The following is a 22,641-nucleotide window of genomic DNA, read 5'->3' on the forward strand; positions in this document are numbered from 1 at the left end:
TCCCCGGTGCACGATGAGCTTCCAGCTCAGACGGGTAACTGAATCCCTCATCACTGTCCTCTCTCTTCCATGGTTCCTCCCCAGGATGTTTATATTTGTAGCTCCTGAGGCCAGATGATCAACTGAAGCCTCGTCCACGCAGAGAACAGTTTAATCTACTGTGAACAATGCTTTTTCCTTCAATGTTTAAAATCTGAATGATAATCAAGTTACCGTTAACTGGGCAGCTCCGTCAGATCCTGATGTGATGTTTGTTCGAAGATTCCTGACTGCAAATCCTCCTCTTCTAAAACTCTGTGACACTGAATTTAAAAGAAAAAAAATGAGAGAGAGAACCCACAAAAACACAAAGGCAGGTTGTGAAATTGAGCGGAATGAATCTGGTAATTTCTGGGGCCGACACCAGGAAAAAGTGACCATGAAAATTCTGGAGTGTCATAAAAATCCAAGTGATTCACTGATGTCCTGCAGGGAAGGGATTGAATGTCACCCATTCAATAGGATCATGGCTGATCTGACATTCCTCATGTCCACTTTCTTGCCCTTTTCCCGTAACCCTTGATTTCCTTACTGTTCAAAAATATACACAAGGGCTTTGCCCCCACAGCTCTCTGTGGCAAGGAGTTGCAAAGACTCTCAACCCTCTGGGAGAAGAAATTGCTCCTGATCTCAGTCTTAAATTGGCACCTTTTATTCTGAGACTGTGCCCTCTGGTCCCAGACTCTCCCATGAGAGGAAACATCCGCTCAGCATTTACCTTGTCAAGTCCCTTAAGAATCCAACATGCTTCAATGAGATCACCTCTCATTCTTCTAAATTCCAATGAGGAGAGTCCCAACCTGTTTAACCTTTCCTCATAAAACAATCCCTCCATAACGGGGATAATCCAAGTGAATCTACTGTAAACTGCCTCCAATGAAATAATATTTTTCCTGAAATAAAGAGACCAAACCTGCTCACAGTCCTCCAGATATGGTCTCGTCAGTACCTTGTACAGCTGCAGCAAGACTTCCCGACTCATATACTCCAACCATGGTGGCACTGCAGTTAGCACTGCTGCTTCACAGCGCCAGAGACTCGGGTTCAATTCCTGGCTTGGGTCACTGTCTGTGTGGAGTTTGCACATTCTCCCCGGTTCTGCGTGGGTTCCCTCCGGGTGTTCCGGTTTCCTCCCACAGTCCAAAGATGTGCAGGTTAGGTGAACTGGTCATGCTAAATTCTCCCTCAGTGTACCTGAACAGGTGCCGGAGTGTGGCGACTCGGGGATTTTCACAGTAACATCATTGCATTGTTAATGTAAGCTTACTTGTGACAAATAAATAAACTTTACTTTACTTGAAATAAGGGCCAACATTCTATTAGGCTTCCTGATTATCAACTGCACCTGTGTGCTAGGTTTCTGTGTTTTGTGCAGAAGTCCCCCAAGTCCTGTTGTGTTGCAGCTTTACAGTTTTTTCCCCATTTCAATAATACCCCCCTATTCTCCGTTCCAAAATGAACAGTTTCACATTTTCCCACATTATCATAGAGTCCCTACAGTGCAGAAGGAAGACATTCAACCCAGTGAGTCTGCACCGATTCTCTCACATAGTCTCTAACCCAGAGCCCCTATCCCCATACCTCACACATTTACCATGGCTAATCCATCTAACCTACATGTCTTGGGACACTAAGGGGAAATGGCCAACCCACTTAATCTGCATATCTCTGGACTGTGGGAGAAACACAAATTGGTAACCAAATAAACCTGTTGGACTTTAACCTGGTGTTGTTAAAACTCTTACTGTGTTTACCCCAGTCCAACGCCAGCATCTCCACATCATGACTGTGGGAGAAAACCAGAGCACCTGGAGGAAACCCACACAGACATGGAGGAAAGCTGCTGGATTGTCATAAAAACCCAAGTGGTATGCTGATGTCTGTCAAGAAAGGAAATCAGGCACCTGGTCTAGATAAGAATCTGGGCACTGAGTGGAGACAGAGAGAAGTAGAAGGGGCCGGGGTGAAGGAGACAGATTATATACATCTAGAACTCAATGAGAACTTTGACAGAATCTCCCAAACCCTCAACCTCCACCACCTAGAAGGACCAAGGTAGCAGGTAGATGTGAACGCCATCATCTCCGAGTTTCTCCCCCCACAACTCACACACCATCCTGACTTGTCTGACATCCAGTACTAAAAGAACTGAAACTTCTTTCATATAAACACTGGGAAGACTGAACACATTGTCTTCAGTCCCCACTACAAACTCCACTCCCTCCTCAGCAACTCTATCTTCCTGGTAACTGTCTGAGGCTGAACCAAACTGTTCACAACCATGGTGAACTATTTCACCCCAAGATGAGCTTCCAACCACATATCCACATCATCATCAAAACCGCCTATTCCCATCTCAGTGACATCGCCCGACTCCACCCCAGTCTCACTTCATCTGGAACTCTCATCCATTCCAATGTGACGTGGAACTCAAGGGAATGGAACTGACCAAATTGCTCCACAGAGAGTTCAGTAAGTCTCACAACACTAGGTTAAAGTCCAACAGGTTTATGTGGAATCACGAGCTTTTGGAGCACTGCTCCTTCCTCAGGTCACTCACCTGATGGACTTTAACCTGGTGTTGTGAGACTTCTTACTATGCCCAACCCAGTCCAATGCCGGCATCTCCACATCATGGCTACCATGGAGAGTTAGCATGGATTTAAGTTGCCAAATGCATTTCCTTCTATGTTGTAATCTCTGCATCACTGGAAATTGATAAAGCAGCCACACTGCTGTATATTTCAAGACAAAAAATATGGGATCATAAATAACATATCTCTCTCCCATACAAATTTACTGTTGATTTAAATGTTAGCCCTCTTCTGGGAAAACTGAATTGTGAACATTGGGTAAGAGGCTCCCCTATTAGCCAGATAAACTGAGGGAACTAAAAGATGTCAATGTCTTTGAGAGAGAAACAAAAATATACCTGGGCCTAGTCCTGTTCCTGAATCCGGTCTTCATCTGTAACCTTTCCAGAGTCTGCAGCCTCCCTGGATTCACTTCCTTTCCCTTCAGTTGCTGCAAGTCCCCAATTTCCCCCAGAATGAGAAAAGAAATGGAAAGGGGGAAACATTGATTTCCTCCCAGATGTTGCCCAGAGGAGGGAGTTTGGACAACTTCCGCATTGTGACGTCCATAATAGAGCTCTGCCTAAATCAGCCAATAGGAATCATTCTGCTCCGCGATGACGTCTCCGGTGCGCAGGCCCGGGCGCGCGGACCCGGGAGCCCCGCCCCCACCCATTGTTCCCCCTCCCCCTCCACCTCTTCCAGCCACGGTTTCCAGGCAACCGGCTGACGGCTCCGGCCAGAGCGAGAAGCCGCGTATTGATCGCCCCCTCCCTCGGCCCGGGACTGCGCATGTCCAAGGGAGAGGGGAAGATGTGCATGTGCGGGGGGAGCCAACCTTTTGACCTGCTGCTTGAGGTGTTGGCCAATGGAAAGTTGGAGGACCGGACGTTCTCTGGTCCTCCAGCCAATCAGAGCTCCCCCATTGTCTGAATGCGGAAGTGGACAATGAGCTTGTTCAGCTGCTCATTCCTGCCCAGCAAAGCTGCTGCTCTCTCTCTCTGAATGAACCCTAATAACCACATTTTAATTTGATGTTTTTAAGTTTCCTTTGCATTTTGATTTCTGTTCGGGCTGTTCCCCCTCCTTTTTGGGGAGCTGCCCCTTTTACTTTGTCCTGATTTAATTTGAGTTTGTTTACTTGGTTTGACCTAAAAAGAGGTCTCTCTCTGAATGAAGATTGCGCTTCAGACAGACTCAAACTTCTTCTGTCTCCAACATCTGTGAGTAAAACACTTTCTTTTCTCCCCCTTTCCATTTCTTTTCTCATTCTGGGGGAAATTGGGGACTTGCAGCAACTAAAGGGAAACGGAGTGAATCCAGGGAGGCTGCAGACTCTGGAAAGGTTGGCCCGGGTCTCTCTTTCTCTTAAAGACATTGACATCCTTTGCTCCCTCAGCTTGACACGCTGATTTGTCTGGCTAAAAGGTCCCTTTCCTCATGTTCACAATTAAAGGGCTGGTTTCCCCAGGTGATAGAATAGAATAGAAACCCTACAGTGCAGAAGGAGGCCTTCGGCCCATCGAGTCTGCACCGACCACAATCCCACCCAGGCCCTACCCCCACATATTTTACCCGCTAATCCCTCTAACATACACATCCCAGGACTCTAAGGGGCAATTTTTTAACCTGGCCAATCAACCTAACCCGCACATCTTTGGACTGTGGGAGGAAACCGGAGCACCCGGAGGAAACCCACGCAGACACGAGGAGAATGTGCAAACTCCACACAGACAGTGACCCAAGCCGGGAATCGAACCTGGGACCCTGGAGCTGTGAAGCAGCAGTGCTAACCACTGTGCTACCGTGCCGTGCTGACATTTAAAAGAACAATAAATTAATATAGGATAGAGATATGCCTTGTGTTATATTGTAGATTTGGTGTAATATTTATGGTTCTGTAACAAAGTACATTTATTATTATTTCTCGTTTTGTAATGTAGCACTGAAGCTATGTTATATATTTTCACTCATCGAGTCATTACAGCGCAGAAGGAGTCCATTCAGTAACTCAAATCCATGCCGACTCTCTGTCGAACAATCCAGTCAGTCCCATTCCCTTTCTATATTACCTTTCCCCTGCAACTTTATTTCCTTTATGTGCCCATCTAATTTCTGAAATATATTAAAGGGGACAGTAAACTAATACAGGACAGAGACGTGCCTCTGCTCCCCATAGCCAGGAACTGATAGCCTGCTCCCTTATATTGTATATCATCCTCTCTGTATTGCTTGTTTCCTCTGTTTCTCAGCTTTTATCTTTGACCACCTCATCTTTCTGCTTTTTAAAATCTCTCTCAGTTTTTCTCTCAGTCTTTCTGTCTCTCCTTTCCTCTGTATCTTTCTCAGGCTTTGTGTGTTCCTATTTGATCAAGATGTTCAAAATCAGGGAGAGTTTCTGATTGATTACAGAGGGAAAAACAGGGAGAAAAGCAGAAAAACCCGGCAGGTCCGGCGGCATCTGTTCAGAGAGTTAACATTTTGAGTCCATATAATTCTTCAGGGCAGGAAAAACATGGGTTATCCATCTTAGATCAGGGAATGTGCTGGGGGAGATTTAATAGAGGTGTTTAAAATGACAAATGATTTATGATAGTGTCAATGGAGAGAAATTATCTCCCAGCAGCAGGAGGGTTTGTCGATGGAGAGAATCGATTTCCCCGGTGCAGGAGGGTCTGTAAGCAGAGGACACAGAGATTTAATTTAATTGACAACAGAATTGGAAGGGGTGTTAAGGAGAATGTTTTACACAATAACTTGATATGATCTGGAATGCACAAACTGACAGGTGCTAGAAGCAAGTTTAATAGTAGCTTTCAAAGGGAATTGGATAAATACTTGCAGAGGATAAATTGGCAAAGTTATGGTGAATGGGATTAATTAGACAGTTCACTCATCTTTGTGACATTCTGAATGTATCTCTCCTCAGGTTTTAATATTTGATCTTTTCGATTATAATGTGTCTCAAACAGAAGATTAAAATATTGGGTTTGATGAGCTGTCAGATCTCTTTCCTGTGTGTCTGTGTAACTTGAGAACTGGAGATGACCATGAGGAGGAACTGATTATTTTCAGTTCCTCTAACAGATACACCTCAGATATCAGAAATCCCTGGAGTTTCCCATGTCCTCATTATTCTCGCCTCGAGTATAACAGCTCTCAGTCAGGCCGAGTCAGTCACATGTGTCTCTGTCATGATGTTTCCACTTGTATTTTATCACTCACCTCCCAGTGACACTCACCATAACACAGACACCTTAAAATATCATTGTTCCCTTGCACTTTGTCCTCCTATTATAATCAAATGTTTGTTGGGCCTCTTGTCTCCCTTAATGTCAGATTACCTGCAGTTAAAATGACCTCAGAGACACTGAAACTGCAGTTGTAAAATACAGCAGAATTGGAATAACAGACAGGTTATTGTCCGATAATGACAGTAGCAGAGTAACACACATCGGAATTTAAATACATCATATCAATAGACCACGACTCACTCACACTATCAAATGAAACCTAAACTTTGGTTATGGTGCACGAGATACTGACTGTATTACCATTACATTGGATCTAATGCTGTGTTCACTAACATACTGCAATGTGACTCTAAATATTTTAACAAACATTGTATTTGTTACACTCAGAGTAAGTCAGTGCTTTGCTGTGTTGTCTCTGTGCCCCATCTCCACTCTGAATGAATTGGAGCCTGTGTGTGTCATTGTTACACTGAGACTCTGTCACTGTTATTACTAATGTGGAGATGCCGGCGTTGGACTGGGGTAAACACAGTAAGAAGTTTAACAACACCAGGTTAAAGTCCAACAGGTTTATTTGGTAGCAAAAGCCACAAGCTTTCGGAGTCTTAAGCTCCTTCTTCAGGTGAGTGGGAATTCTGTTCACAAACAGGGCATATAAAGACACAAACTCAATTAACAGAATAATGGTTGGAATGCAAATACTTACAGCTAATCAAGTCTTAAAGGTACAAACAATGTGAGTGGAGACAGCATCAAGACAGGCTAAAGAGATGTGTATTCATAGAATCATAGAAACCCTACAGCACAGAAAGAGGCCATTCAGCCCATCGAGTCTGCACTGACCACAATCCCACCCAGGCCCTACCCCCATATCCCTACATATTTACCCACTAATCCCTCTAACCTACGCATCTCAGGACACTAAGGGCAATTTTAGCACGGCCAATCAACCTCACCCACACATCTTTGGACTGTGGGAGGAAACCGGAGCACCCGGAGGAAACTCACGCAGACACGAGGAGAACGTGCAAACTCCACACAGACAGTGACCCAAGCCGGGAATCGAACCCAGGTCCCTGGAGCTGTAAAGCAGCAGTGCTAACCACTGTGCTACCGTGCCGCCCCACTGTTCAGACAGGACAGCCAGTGAGACTCTGCAAGTCCAGGCAAGTTGTGGGGATTACAGATAGTGTGACATGAACCCAATATCCCGGTTGAGGCCGTCCTCATGTGTGCAGAACTTGGCTATCAGTTTCTGCTCAGCGACTCTGCGCCGTCGTGTGTCGTGAAGGCCGCCTTGGAGAATGCTTACCCGAATATCAGAGGCCGAATGCCCGTGACCGCTCAAGTGCTCCCCAACAGGAAGAGAACAGTCTTGCCTGGTGATTGTCGAGTGGTATTCATTCATCCGTTGTCACAGCGTCTGCATGGTTTCCCCAATGTACCATGCCTCGGGACATCCTTTCCTGCAGCGTATCAGGTAGACAACTTTGGCCGAGTTGCAAGAGTATGTACCGTGTACCTGGTGGATGCTGTTCTCACGTGAGATGATGGCATCTGTGTCGATGATCCGGCACGTGTTGCAGAGGTTGCTGTGGCAGGGTTGTGTGGTGTCGTGGTCACTGTTCTCCTGAAGGCTGGGTAGTTTGCTGCTGACAATGGTCTGTTTGAGGTTGTGCGGTTGTTTGAAGGCAAGAAGTGGGGGTGTGGGGATGGCCTTGGCGAGATGTTCGTCTTCATCAATGACATGTTGAAGGCTCCAGAGGAGATGCCGTAGCTTCTCCGCTCCGATGAAGTACTGGACGACGAAGGGTACTCTGTCCACCGTGTCCCGTGTTTGTCTTCTGAGGAGGTCGGTGCGGTTTTTCGCTGTGGCGCGTCGGAACTGTCGATCGATGAGTTGAGCGCTATATCCTGTTCTTATGAGGGCATCTTTCAGCGTCTGGAGGTGTCTGTTGCGATCCTCCTCATCCGAGCAGATCCTGTGTATACGGAGGGCTTGTCCGTAGGGGATGGCTTCTTTAACGTGTTTAGAGTGGAAGCTCTCCACTCACATTGTTTGTACCTTTAAGACTTGATTAGCTGCAAGGATTCGCATTCCAACCATTATTCATGTAAATTGAGTCTGTGTCTTTATAAGCTCTGTTTGTGAACAGAATTCCCACTCACCTGAAGAAGGGGCTTGAGGCTCCGAAAGCTTGTGTGACGTTTGCTACCAAATAGACCTGTTGGACTTTAACCTGGTGTTGTTAAACTTCTTACTGTTATTATTGGACAAGCAGCAAATCACCGTCACAATGCCCGGCTGATTGACGGCAGCGCGGACCAATGGGAAGAGGGGACAGTGCTGGAGGACCGACATGGAGCGGTCGGTCCTCCAACCAATCGGAGCGAACGAGGGGCGGGGCCAACTTTGACTCGAGCATGCGCAGTATGAGTAATGGCGATGGGAAACGGCTTTTGCTGTGGGCTCGGAAATCTGTTAGAGGTGACTGGAGGTACGGAGAGAGCAATGGATCGTCCAGGTGGGTGGAAACGCTGCATAAGCATGTTGTGTAAGCCGCAAACCGCGGAAGAGAACTTCCCGGACCCAGTTTGTACCGAGCAAGGCTGCAGCTCCTCGTGTTCGTCCAAGGTTAACGTTCGCCATCTTTATTGGGGGCAATAGGCAGCAGTGCGCACGTGCGGCCGCCATGTTTGTAGAGGGCAATGTTGTCAATCAGTGGGAGGGGCTTGTTCCCCAGTGCTCAGAATGGAGACAACCTGTCCATCAAACTGCATCAACCCTGAGTCCCAATGTCTTATTGATGAAGCAGAGCGGTGGTAGAGAAGGAAAAAGAAAGGAAAATAAAAACAATAAATGCTGGAAAATCTCAGCAGATCTGACAGCATCTGTGGAGAGAGAATAGAACCAACGTTTCGAGACTGGATGACCCATAGTCAGAGCTTGTACACGTGTAAACAGAGCATGTAAACTTTGACACCTCCATGTACCCTTGTACACCTCAATCAATCTACTTTGCTCCAAGGAGAACAACCCCAAGTTATCCAGCCTAACATTGTAACTATAATTCCTCATCCCTGAAACCATTTTGATAAATCTCCTCTGCACCCTGTCAAGGAGCCTCACATCCTCCATAATGTGTGGTGTTCACTGGTTTGCACAGACCCAGGTATTCTGTATTCCTGTCTGTGATCTCATCACATACTTACAATTGCACAGTGACATCACCCCCGCTCCCCGGGGATTTCCTCAACTGGGAGATTTTTCTCTGATGCCAATGCTTCTGATATCTTTCCAGCTGCAGGCTCCAGCAGGAGATTTTAATATTAAAATCAGTTAAATTGTTTCAGAGGTGAGTGTTTGTGACCATTCACGGGCGCGGGTTCTCGTCATAAACCAGCTGCTCGCCTCCATGCTGTGGTACCGGCTGGTCCCTTTGACCCCTCCCCCTGGCTTTGTCGCCAATATCCTGGTGTTGTTAAACTTCTTACTTTGTCGCCAATATCCAGAGAACCCTCCTGCGGTTCTTCTGGGGCAATCGACTGCACTGGGTCCCTGCTGCGGTTCTGTATCTCCCGCTTGAGGAGGGCGGACAAGGTCTGGTGTGCCTCCGCACTCAGATAGCGACCTTCCGCTAAAGGTACCTTTACGTTGAGCCCCCTCCACAATGGTGTGCCATATTTCTTCTGCCACTGGCACGGCCTCAATTATGACGTGCAGCTCCTGCATATCGAACTGGGGCGTGCTTCGACCGCCCTGCAGGAGTTGCCCATCTTTTACCTCACCGTCTGGAACACGGTCGCCTCGCGACACAGCTCTCCCCCGTCAGGAGTAGCAGCTCTCGTGCGAGAGCCGCTGCTCAGGAATCCGCTCCTCCAGCCGTATGACTTCAGGTGGCTGGCGGAGAGGAGGGCTGTGGACGCCGGGGTGACCAGAATCGGGGACGTGCTCGATGGCGGAGGAGCGGGCTGGATGGGCCCCCGCGTGCTGGCTGAGCGCGTGGGGACGACCGTCCGGCACACGGCCAAAGCCATCCTAGACCTTAGGACGGTCGTGCTCGGCCCCGAAACTGCACGCAAACTCGAGGCGGCGCAGGCGTGCGGTGGGATCCCGCCCGAGCGTTCCCCTGTTCGGACAGAATTCCACATTGGCCCAAAACTTCAACCCTCCTCCTCGGGTCAGGTGCCCCACAGCCTGAGCCGCCTCGTGGAAATGTCCTCCGTGCCTTTTCCTACCGCGCGGAGGCGTTTCCTGTGTGGGCTGCTGCTGCACACCTTCCACTACCGCCTCCTTGCCTGTCGCCCGGATACACCTTGGCGGGCCTTGTTTCCGTAGAGGTCCCTCTACGGAGGGATTGCCCCAATTACATCGGGGACCTGGGGTGAAGGGTGATGCATGCAGCAGTTCCGCACAACCGTAGGATTCACTGGTTCACGGGCTATGAAGCTTGCCCCTTCTGTGGCCTTGTGAATTCCGTGGACCATGTCTATGTTTTGTGTCTTAGGTTGCACTTTCTTTTTGTTGGGGTCGGGATGGCGACCTCCTCGTGAACCTGCTCCTGGGCCTGGCGAAACGCGCCATTTACCGGTCCAGGCTGCGGACGATCGAGGGGGCCGTCCATCCTGACTGTCTTCCCCTCTACCGCGGCTACGTTCGCGGCCAGGTGTCCCTGGAGAGGGAGCATGCGGTGTCCACGGGCGCGGTTGACGCCTTCCGCGCCCGCTGGGCACCGCAGGGGTTGGGGTGCGTTATCGACCCTAATAATCACATTTTAATTTGATGTTTTTAAGTTTCCTTTGTACTTTGATTTCTGTTCGGACTGTTCTCCCTCCTTTTGGGGAGCTGCCCCTTTTACTTTGTCCTGACTTAATCTGAGTTTGTTTATTTGTTTTGACCTAAAAGAGGCCAACATCTGTGAGTAACACACTTTCTTTTCTCCCCCTTTCCATTTCTTTTCTCATTCTGGGGGAAATTGGGGACTTGCAGCAACTGAAGGGAAAGGAAGTGAATCCAGGGAGGCTGCAGACTCTGGAAAGGTTGGCCCAGGTCTCCCTCTCTCTCTCTCTTAAAGACATTGATATAGAAACAGAGATGATAGGAGCAGGAGGAGGCCATTTGGCCCTTCGAGCCTGCTCCGCCATTCATTATGATCATGGCTGATCATCCAACTGAGTAGCCTAATCCTGCTTTTTCCCCATAACCTGTGATCCCATTCACCCCAAGTGCTTTATCCAGCCGCCTCTTGAATACATTCAATGTTTTGGCACCAACTACTTCCTGTGGTAATGAATTCCACAGGGTGACTACTCTTTGGGTGAAGAAATGTCTACTCACCTCCGTCCTAAATGGTCTGCCCTGAATCCTCAGACTGTGACCCTTGGTTCTGGACTCCATCGGGAACATCCTCCCTGCATCTATCCTGTCTCGACCTGTTAGAATTTTATAAGTCTCTTTGAGATTCCCCCCTCATTCATCTGAACTCCAACGAAAACAATTCTAACCTGGTCAATCTCTCCTCATACATCAGTCCCGCGATTCCCTGAATCAGCCTGGTGAACATCCTTTGCTCCCTCAGCTTGACACATTTATTTGTCTGTCGAAAAGGATGGTCTTTTTCCTCATGTTCACATTAAAGGGCAGCTTTCCCCAGGAGATGGCTGACATTTAAGGGGACAGTATGTTAATATAGGACAGAGATCTGTCTAGTGTTATTATATGGTACCCAGATTAGATATATTATTTATGTTTCTGTAATAAAATACTTTTATTATTAGTTCTTGCATTGTAATATAATGCTATAGCGATGTTATACATTTCCAGTCATAAAGTCATTACAGCACAGAAGGAATCCATTCGGTAACTCGAGTCCATTCTGACTCTCTGTATAACATTCCAGTCCCAATCCCCCTCTATATCCCCATTCTCCTGAAAGTTTATTTCCTTCAAATGCCCATCCACTTTCGTTTTTAAATAGAATCCATAGATATGGATGGAGATTTACAACTTTTTGGGAATGAAATAGGAAAGAATGTTCCATAGAAACTAGAATTGGCTGCTCTGAATTTCTATCCTATACTGACAGGGGCGGCACGGTAGCACAGTGGTTAGCACTGCTGCTTCACAGCTCCAGGGTCCTGGGTTCGATTCCCGGCTCAGGTCACTGTCTGTGTGGAGTTTGCACATTCTCCTCGTGTCTGCGTGGGTTTCCTCCGGGTGCTCCGGTTTCCTCCCACAGTCCAAAGATGTGCGGGTTAGGTTGATTGGCCAGGTTAAAAATTGTCCCTTAGAGTCCTGGGATGCGTAGGTTAGAGGGATTAGCGGGTAAATTAGCGGGTAAAAAAAAAAAGGGATTAGCGGGTAAGGCCTGGGTGGGATTGTGGTCGGTGCAGACTCGATGGGCCGAATGGCCTCCTTCTGCACTGTAGGGTTTCTATGATTCTATGACTGTGATGACTTTTGCAAACTCATTTCATAGGATATTGAATGAGGAATCAAAGGCAAAAATCTCAACCGTCACGTCTAGACAGAGCCATATTCCTTGGGATCTGAATATCTTGTAATATGGAACTGTAGCTACGTTATATATTTCCAGACATCTCTTCCCTCAGAGGGTTGTTAGTCTTTTGGATTTCTCTTCCACAGGGACCAGTGGAGGCTGAGGATCATTGAATATATTCCAGTTAGACAGATCTTTGACTGACAAGGGTGTCAAGGGTTATGGGGAACAGACAAGAAGATGGAGCAAAAGCTAAGACGTGGGGGGATTTCTTCACTCAAGGATGTGGGAAAGCTTTGGAATTCTCAATCCCTGAGGACAGTGAAGCCTCAGTCATCAACTACTTGCAAGAGAGAGATTGATTGGTTTCTAGATATTGAATATATCAAGGGATATGGGTTTAGTGTGGGGAGAATGATGCTGAGGTAGATGAACGAATTATCTCATTGAATAGTTTAAAAGAATCGATGGGCCAAATGGCCGACTGCAGCTCCTATTTGTTATGGTCTCTGTGTCCAGGACAGGAAGCAGTGAGCATGGATCTGTCAATCAGCCTCAATCAGCACCTTCAGGAGAATTGGGAGGGTGAATATTAGATACAGCAGAGTGAGAATGGAGGGAGAGTGTGTGGGATGGAAATTTACAGCTTTTTGGGACTGAAATAGGAAAGAATGTTCCATAGAAACTAGAATTGTCTGTTCTGAATTTCTATCCTGTACTGACACTGATGACTTTTGTCAACCTGTTTTACAGGATATTGAAAGAGGAATCACAGGCCGAAATCTCAAACGTCACGTCTAGATCTGACAGAGTCATATTCCTTGGGAGCTGAATATCATCGGACTTTGAATCTGGAAGGAGAAATGATTGTCCAGTCTGTTGATTTGAAAAGATTTGAAATGTCAGTGTGACTGGAAAAGCAGCAACACACTGCCACACTCGAGTGAGAGTGTTCCAGTGCACTAACTAAAGAGCTTTAACCAGTTACACAGCCTGAATAAATATCACACCATTCACAGCAGGGAGAGACTGTACCCGTGTTCTGAGTGTGGACTAGACTTCAACTGATTGTCCACCCAAGAGAGAGGTAAGGACACCTGCACCATGGAGAAACCGTGGAAATGTGGGGACTGTGGGAAGAGATACAGAGCCCCATCAGAGCTGGAAGCTCATCGGCGCAACCACACTGGGGAGAGACCATTCACCTGCTCTCAGTGTGGGGAGGGATTCACTCAGTCATTCAGCCTGCAGTCACACCAGCGAGTTCACACTGGGGAGAGACCGTTCACGTGTTCTCAGTGCGGGGAGGGATTCAGTCATTTATCCAGCCTGCGGACACACCAGCGAGTTCACACTGGGGAGAGGCCGTTCACCTGCCCTCAGTGTGGGAAGGGATTCACTTGTTCATCCAGCCTGCAGTCACACCGGCGAGTTCACACTGGGGAAAGGCCATTCACCTGCCCTCAGTGTGGGAAGGGTTTCACTCAGTCATTCAACCTGCGGGCACACCAGCGAGTTCACACTGGAGAGAGGCCATTCACCTGCTCTCAGTGTGGGAAGGGATTCACTCAGTCATCCCACCTGCGGATACACCACCGAGTTCACACTGGGGAGAGGCCATTCACCTGCTCTCAGTGTGGGAATGGATTCACTCAGTCATCCCACCTGCAGACACACCAGCGGGTTCACACTGGGGAGAGGCCATTCACCTGCTCTCAATGTGGGGAGGGATTCAGTCGGTCATCCCACCTGCAGACACACCAGCGAGTTCACACTGGGGAGAGGCCATTCACCTGCTCTCAATGTGGGGAGGGATTTACTCAGTCATCCCAGCTGCAGATACACCAGCGAGTTCACACTGGGGAGAGGCCATTCACCTGCTCTCAGTGTGGGAAGGGATTCACTCAGTCATCCAGCCTGCTGACACACCAGCGAGTTCACACTGGGGAGAAGCCGTTCACCTGCTCTCAATGTGCGAAGGGATTCACTCGGTCCTCCCACCTCCAGATACACCAGCGAGTTCACACTGGGGAGAGACCGTTCAGCTGCTCTGTGTGTGAGAAGAGATTCAGTCTTTCATCCGCCCTGCTGAGACACCAACAAGTTCACGAGTGATTCCAGGGGTTGTTTCTGTTATTGTTTCTGCTCTCAATTACATCCAGGACTGCATTTTGTTCATTCTCACAGTTGGTCAATGGGGAGGGTCGGAGGGTTTCTTTCTGCTGGACTGGCCGGTCTCATGACTTTGCCTCCAGTGGGCTGATGCTCTTTGAGTCGTGTTACCAAATTTCACAAGGATCACAGAGTGACAGGGTGTGAGGAAGTTAAGAGTCACTATTTTTGTTTGAAATCCCCTCAAATGCCCATCCAATTTCCTTTGTAATTGTTTATTGTCTCCACTTCCTCCACCCTCGTAGGCAGCAAGTTCCAGCTCATTACCATTCGCTGCATCAAAATATTCTTCGTCACATCCCACCCCCACGCATCTCTGATCCAAAACCTTAAATCTGTGTCCCCCTCATCCTTGTCCCATCAGCTAATGGGAACAGCTTTTCTTTGTCCACCTTATCTAAACCTGTCAGAATCTTGTCCACCTCTATCAAATCTCCCCTCAACCTCCTTTGCTCCAAGGGAAACAACCCCAGCCTGACATCGACAATAAAGAACAAACTAACAGAATATGTTAATACCTGAAATCAAATGGGAATGTTTAATTTCTGTTTTAATGATATTGTGAATATATTGTCCTGGACAATAACAGAATTGGAATAACTCACCTTGGGTGTGGTTGAATGGAATACCTCAATCTGATATCCACCTACAGTCTAGTGAAAGTGTGGAATGTGTAGCTGGAAATCCCTCCCTAACAGCACTGTGGGTGTACTTACACCTCAGGCATTGTAGCAGTTCAGGAAGGCAGTGTTGGGGTTGACCATGGCCGAGGCAGCTACATACAGCCACATATTCTGTTATAATTGAAGGACTGCAGATTGAATGTGAGGCATTATGGGACTGGACTATCTTAACGACATTCCTGTGACTGCTCAGTTTCTGCAATCATGAACCATTAAAGCTGCTTAGCAGCGCCCCAACAGAGGACCTGGTGAGAATATTTACTCAGAATGAGCTAAAATTAGCTAAAACAAAGATTTTGCAGCTGGCAACATGTTTGGGATTTTAAATCAACAAAGACTTGATGTTTCCGATAAAATCAGGCCTTGGAAGTTGGCTAAAAAAAGTTTAAGTTATAATGAAGGGGAATGAAGGATCTTGTGTCTTATTTTAATCAAGGAGTTGTGAGCTTAGACCATAAGACACAGGAGCAGAATTAGGCCACTCGGCCCATCGAGTCTTCTCCGCTATTCAATCATGGCTGATATTTTTCTCATCCAAATTCTCCTGCCTTTTCCACATAACCCCTGATCCCCTTATTAATCAAGAACCTATCTATCTCTGTCTTACAGACACTCAATGAACTGACCTTCACAGCCTTCTGTGGCAAAGAGTTCCACAGATTCACCACTCTCTGGCTGAAGAAATTCCTCCTCATCTCTGTTTTAAAGGATCATCCCTTTAGCCTGAGGTTGTGCCCTCTAGTTTTTTCCCACTAAGTTTCAATAAGATCTCCCTTCATCCTTCTAAACTCCAATGAGTGCAGACCCAGAGTCCTCAACCATTCTTCATACGACAAGCTCTTCATTCCAGAGATCATTCTTGTGAAGCTCCTCCAGACCCTTTCCAAGACCAGCATATCGTTCCTTAGATGTGGGGCTCAAAACTGCTCACAATACTCCAAATGGGGTCTGACCAGAGCCTTATACAGTCTCAGAAGTACATCGCTGCTCTTGTATTCTAGCCCTCTTGACATGAATGCTAACATTGCATCTGCCTTTCGAACTGCCAACTAAACCTGCACGTTAACTTCAAGAGAATCTTGAACAATGACTCCCAAGTCCCTTTGTGCTTCTGATTTCTGAAACATTTCCCCATTTAGGAAATAGTCGATGTCTCCATTCCTCCTCCCCAAGTACATAATCTCACACTTTTCCACATTGTATTCCATCTGCCACTTCTTTGCCCACTCTCCTAGCCCATCAAAGTCCTTCTGCAGCCCCTCTGCTTCCTCAATACTACCTGCCCCTCTACATATCTTTGTATCATCTGCAAACTTAGCAACAATGCCTTCAGTTCCATCTTCCAAATCATTAATGTATATTGCGAAACGTTTGTGGTGCTCTGTCGCTTTAAGAAGCTATAGCTGCGAGAGAGAATGCTGAGGATTCATTGTTTGAAATTTACGAGCTGTGAGAACCTGTGTGTTTCATTTGTTTTATGTGGATGTTTGTAGATGTGTTTTATTATTGTTTTGGGCTACATTTGTTAAGGTTTATCTTTCTGGGGAATTAACCTTATCTTGAGTCTTTAATTAAAGGCATTTCTGGAAGTTTAGAAACAGAACCACAAGAACGCTTAAGGAATTAATTTTGTTTATTGTTGTAAAGCACATGCTATGTTTCTCTGTTTGTGTGTGGATGATATTTGTTGAATGCTTCAAGCTTTCAGGTTTTCTGTCTGTGATTTAAATCAAACATTTAAATAAAGGACGTGTAATTAATAAAGCTTTTTTTCATAAAAGTTGTGAACCTGGAGCCACATTTACTGGCCAGAGACATGATTCCAGGAAACTTTGCTAAACTTGTGGGAATTTTAATCCAGATTCAAACTCACACATATGAGTATGAGAGAGTTTTAATTGTAATGGTTATTTAAAATTTGGGACATGTGAAATAATTCTGACCATTCCTGTGTTCATTGAATCATAGAATCCCTCCAGTGCAGAAGGGACCATTCGGACCATCGAGTCTGCACCATCTCTCTAACAGAGCACCTTACCCAGGCCCTCTCCCCTGCCCTATCCCTGTAATCTCACACATTTACCATGGCTAACCTATCTAACCCACACAGCTTGGGAGACGAAGAGGGAATTCAACATTGCAAATCCACTGAATCTGGGCATCTTTGGTCTGTGGGTGGAAACTGGAGCACCCGGAGGAAGCCCACGCAGACACAGGGAGAACATGCAAATTCCAAACAGACACTCACCCAAGGCTGGAATTAAATGCCTGACGCTGTGAGGTAGCAGTGCTAACCACTGTGCCACCATGTCACCCGATAGTTGAGGCCAAAACATTGCCTGATTTCAAGAAGATATGAGATATACTCTTGGGGCTAAAGGGATCAAGGGATATGGAAGGAAGGGGCGAATCAGGAAATTGAATTCAATGATCAGCCATGATCAAGATGAATGGTGGAGCAGGCTCAAGGGGCCGAATGGCCTACTCCTGCTTCTAGTTTCTATGTTTCTCTCCACTGGGCCAGCATTCCATCCAGTGGCACAGTGGTTCGCACTGCTGCCTCAAAAAAGCAAATACAACAATGGCTTTGGCATCTGCTACAATGTGACTGACAGATTGACAACGGAGTCAAGGGCATCAGGAGCAAAAGATACCCTGGGAGGTGGAGAAGAATGCGACGGAGATTACGTGCGGGTCCTTGATTGGTTTTCTAAAGAGATTCAGAAAGGAAGCAGCAAGTTGGAAAAAGTCCAGAATAAATTAATTTCCAGTTACATTGGAAACCTGTGCCTCACAGCTGAGTACAAAATATAAAGAGTTGAGGGAACTGGTGGATAAGCTGCAGAATGGAGCTGATTGCTGGCAGGAGAGCACGTCTCACCTGGACAATCAGTTACATTGGGAACAGGGGGCAGATGATAGGGTGAGTGGAGCTCAGAAAAATCTACTGCTGTTCGGCCAAACTCTGGAACAAGATATTGATTTACAGTCAGAAAATATCAGATCAAGTGAAGAGTTAGAAAATGCCGTGGGGACTTTGAGGAAGTTAATTCAGCCACAAAGTGACACCTCCCCTGAAGCAGACCACTCCCTGTGTTTAGCTAACATCAAACAACCTGAGACACAAATCAGTCACCAGTGAGTAAATGTAGTTGTTTTCTCCAAAAAAAGAATCACTGAAAGCACTCCCCCTTCTCCTCTGCCTCTCCTGTGTGATAAGGGAATGCAGGTGTGTGTGATTAGCCATGACTTCTGCACCATCATGATCCACAACGCTTACTCCAAGTTGGTTTGCCCAGTTGAAGGAATGCTGTACATTTGAGTCATAATTGTTGAAGCAGGGTGTTGTTTGAAAGCATCACAGATTCGAAGAATTAGTTTGGAAAGGGAATAAAAATTAATTTAATTTGAACTGCCGTGTGTTTCTGTTTGAAATAAATTCAGACTGTACTAAAATGTGAAAGGAATGTATTTGGGTTTGAAATTAAGTTGTTCAAGGTTAGAATTGTGAAGGCCAATTTGCTCCCAAAACACAAAGATCAGGCTGCAGTTTGGCAGCAAACCAGTTCCAACTTTCCTAAACATCTGAGTTAAAATTGTTGAGATTCGGTTAACAACATATTTCACAAAGTATTTCTTTCAACTTTGATTAAGTGGAAAATATTGAAAGTTGAAATTGGTGTTCAAAAAAGGATCGATAAAAGAGATGAAATTGGAACAAAATTGAAGAAAATAACACGAGAGAAGTTTTTTAAATTATGTAAGTTGATGCAATTGCCAAGTTTCCTCTGCCCACTCCCCGCCTCTCTCGGTTCCACAGAGAAGTTAACACTTTCAGCAGACAGTTGATTGTTATAAATCTCCACACAGCCTTTGTTTTTTAATGTAACCTATACTTGGACATATTAACTCACTGAGATCTTGGCCAGAGCCAGATGGATTGTTTGTGTTTTTTAAACAGGTGATGATGGTTTCCAGCTCTGAGTGAAGTCAACAGTTTTGAGAATTAAAGCAGAGAATAAAAGACTTTACTTTTCAGAAAACCACCAAGCCTGCTTAGGATACTGGAATTGATAAACATCTGATGTGAGTTGCTATTTCAAGCATTGAAAATGGAAATCACCTGTTGTTTAAGGGAAAGAACAAAGTTGATAATGCCTGGAATCAAACACAAATTTGGGGCAGCACTGTGGCACAATGGTTCTCATGGCTGTCTCACAGTAAGAAGTCTCACAACACCAGGTTAAAGTCCAACAGGTTTATTTGGTAGCAAATAGGCCAGGGACCCGGTTCGATTCCTGACTTGGGTCACTGTCTGGCGGAGTCTGCACGTTCTCCCTGTGTCTGCGTGGATTTCCTCCGGGTGCTCCAGTTTCCTCCCACAGTCAAAAAGACGTGCTAGTTAGGTGCATTGGCTAGGCTAAATTCTCCCGCAGTGTGCCAGAGCAGGCGCCGGAGTGTGGCGACTAGGATTTTCGCAGTAACTTCATTGCAGTGTGAATGTAAGCCTACTTGTGACTAATGAATAAACTTTGACTTCAAATATTCTTAAAGTTTTTAAAGTTTATTTATTAGTGTCACAACTAGACTTGCATTAACACTGCAATGAAGTTACTGTGAAATGTTCGGTTTCTTTTTAAAGATATTATGAGCATATTTCATGTTTTAAAAGATTCTCCAGAACTCCGGAAAGTGCAGTTTAAAGGAATGCATACATTCGGGTATGGAACATTCTGGTAAAGGGGAAGTATAGACGAGGTAAATGAGGTGACAGCTTTTTCTTGGAGATATTTAAAGTTTATTTATTAGTGTCACAAGTAAGGCTTATTGCAATGACGTCACTGTGAAATTCCCCTAGTCACCACATTCCGGCGCCTGTTTGGGACAATGCACCTAACCAGCATGTCTTTCAGTCTGTGGGAGGAAACCGGAGTACCCGGAGGAAACCGACGCAGACACGGGGAGAATGTGCAAACTCCGCACAGACAGTGACCCAAGTCGGGAATCAAACCCAGATCCCTGGTGCTGTGAGGCAGCAGTGCGAGCCACCGTGCCACCCCTTGTTTGTTTCTTTGTCCATGAACTATTTGAGAGAACTGAATTTTATAATCTGGCCGCCATCTGAGACGTTGGGATTGTACAGGGGGAAATAAGCAAATACGTTGAGATGGAAAACCCCTTTGACCCCGGCTTTTGACTTTCTTTTGAAGTTTCCAGCAGAATTATTGGATGGTGCATCCTTTGAAAGAGAGTGGAATTCAGGATGATGATTGGTAAAATACCCAGCACCATCGCTATAGACCTGATAAACCTTTCACAAATACACAACAAGGATTTGTGGGAGAGGACAGAGAGATAACAACAAGCAAGACAAAGTACATGTCTGGTTAATAACAACAACATGAGAGACAACATTTAACATGGAGGGAAATGTGTGAAGATGGCTTATGAATGTGAGACTCCAACAGAGAATTAAAGAAGGAATTGGAACACTGATGTGAGATTGCAGAATTGGTTTGTAAGTTGTGAATGAACTAATATGCGAGAGTGCACAGTGCAGCTGTATTGAAGAATGAAGTGTGGCACGGTGGCACAATGGTTAGCAGTGCTTCGTCATAGCGCCCAAGGACCCGGGTTCAATTCTGGCCTCGGGTCACTGTCTGTGTGGAGTTTGCACAATCTCTCCGTATCTGCGTGGGTTTCCTCCAGGTGCTCCGGTTTCCTCCCACACTCCAAAGATATGCAGGTTAGGTTGATTGGCCATAGTAAATTGCTTCTGAGCGTCAGGCGAACTAGCAGGGTAAATAAATGGGGTTTTGGGGATAGAGCCTGGATGGGATTGTGGGCTGTGCAGACACGATGGGCCAAATGGCCTCCTTCTGCACTGTAATGATTCTATGATTCAAATGGGACTTTCTCAGCTGCTTGACTAACAGCGTGACATGAAATGGTTAATATGACCTGAAGAGTAAGAAATCATTTTGAAATGATCAAGGCACTGACACAGACTCCAGAGAAACTGACTGGAAGAACAAATTAAAGTAAATGGAATTTTGGACTGGGACAAATGAAGGCGCGGGAGAAATAATACTGAATAAGAATTATTACAAGATGGAGCAGGTTAAGGGACAGCTTGAGAATTGTTTTGAATCTATGCAATTTATACAGCAATTATATGTTATCACTGCTTTTATATCCAATTATACCATTTCAATTATGTCTGAAAATTAGTTGTGAGAAGGAGATTGTAAAGGGAATGGAAGTTGGCTACCTTGGGCTAAGCCAATGAGGAAAAGGGGGAAAATGCCAGAGTGAATGAATAGATTTAGTAAAAGGGGTGATGGATGTAACACCCCTGCATTAGAGTAAAATCACATGTTAATCAAATGCTCCACATCAAGGTTCTAATATCAGCAAGGTTGTTTACTTGTTTGAGGAACAAACAGTTTCTGGATTACAGACAAGTCTTTGGGTGAAGTTTTAATAATAAACCTACATAGGCAAAATAGGAATTTTTGAACAATGTTCTGTGCTCTGACTAACAGTATAACATTTATAGCTGTATTGGAGCTGGGAGCTGTGTTAGAATGCTCAGTGGGATTTGTGAGTGATCTTGGGCTTTGCAGGTTGGACTCTAGTTGTGGAGGTACTGAGTGCCCCTGGGGCAGGATTTTGGGAAATCGCCTTTGGTTCAGGACCCCGAGGAAGATTCACATTTCTACTTGGGGTGGTCACTCAATGGAGTTAGTGAAAGTCATTATTGTTATTCATAATTTTACCTTTCTAAAAATAAACTTTGAAATGGGAATGGGAAAATGAGCTGTAGTCCAGAAGCCAGTGTTGAGTGTTGTGAGGTACTGAGGAGGGTATCAAGGTTGCAGGAGTGTACCGGCAGACAGGAAGGTGGGTTGAAGTGTGTCTACTTCAATGCAAGGAGCATCTGGAATAAGGCAGGTGAACTTGGAGTGTGGATTGGTACTTGGGACTACAATGTTGTGGCCATTACGGAGACATGGTTAGAACAGGGACAGGAATGGTTGTTGGAAGTTCTGGGGTATAGATGTTTCAGTAAGAGTAGGGAAGGTGGTAAAAGAGGTGGAGGAGTAGCATTATTAATCAAGGATAGTTTAACGGCTGCAGAAAGACAGTTCGAGGGGGATCTGCCTACTGAGGTAATATGGGCTGAAGTTAGAAATAGGAAAGGAGCGGTCACGTTGTTAGGAGTTTTCTATAGGCCCCCAAATAGTAATAGAGATGTGGAGGAAGAAATTGCAAAGCAGATTATGGATAGGTGTGGAGGTCACAAGGTAGTTGTCATGGGTGACTTTAACTTTCCAAATATTGATTGGAACCTTTATAGGTCAAATAGTTCGGATGGGGCAGTTTTTGTACAGTGTGTGCAGGAGGGTTTCCTGACACA

At 45.9% G+C, this 22,641-nt stretch overlaps 2 protein-coding genes across 3 annotated transcripts in view; one reads left to right on the forward strand and one right to left on the reverse strand.

Annotated features, from left to right (window-relative positions):
• The window catches only part of LOC144484402 (uncharacterized), a 529,373-nt gene that overhangs the window by 192,546 nt on the left and 314,186 nt on the right, over positions 1-22,641 (reverse strand). The window lies entirely within an intron of this gene.
• LOC144484398 (uncharacterized) lies at positions 8,291-16,997 on the forward strand. Of its 2 annotated transcripts, XR_013496083.1 has the most exons (3): positions 8,291-8,391; positions 13,120-13,453; positions 15,831-16,997. XR_013496083.1 is itself a non-coding variant. In XM_078202919.1 (2 exons), exon 2 carries the CDS (start codon positions 13,471-13,473, stop codon positions 14,479-14,481), a length of 1,011 nt encoding a protein of 336 aa, XP_078059045.1. In that variant the 5' UTR covers positions 8,291-8,391; positions 13,120-13,470; the 3' UTR covers positions 14,482-15,031. The 2 variants fall into 2 exon arrangements, 1 of the variants encoding a protein (XP_078059045.1); XM_078202919.1 differs by lacking the exon at positions 15,831-16,997 and having other exon boundaries at positions 13,120-15,031.

The sequence above is a fragment of the Mustelus asterias genome, unplaced genomic scaffold (assembly GCF_964213995.1).
Source record: "Mustelus asterias unplaced genomic scaffold, sMusAst1.hap1.1 HAP1_SCAFFOLD_106, whole genome shotgun sequence".
Taxonomy (NCBI): domain Eukaryota; kingdom Metazoa; phylum Chordata; class Chondrichthyes; order Carcharhiniformes; family Triakidae; genus Mustelus; species Mustelus asterias.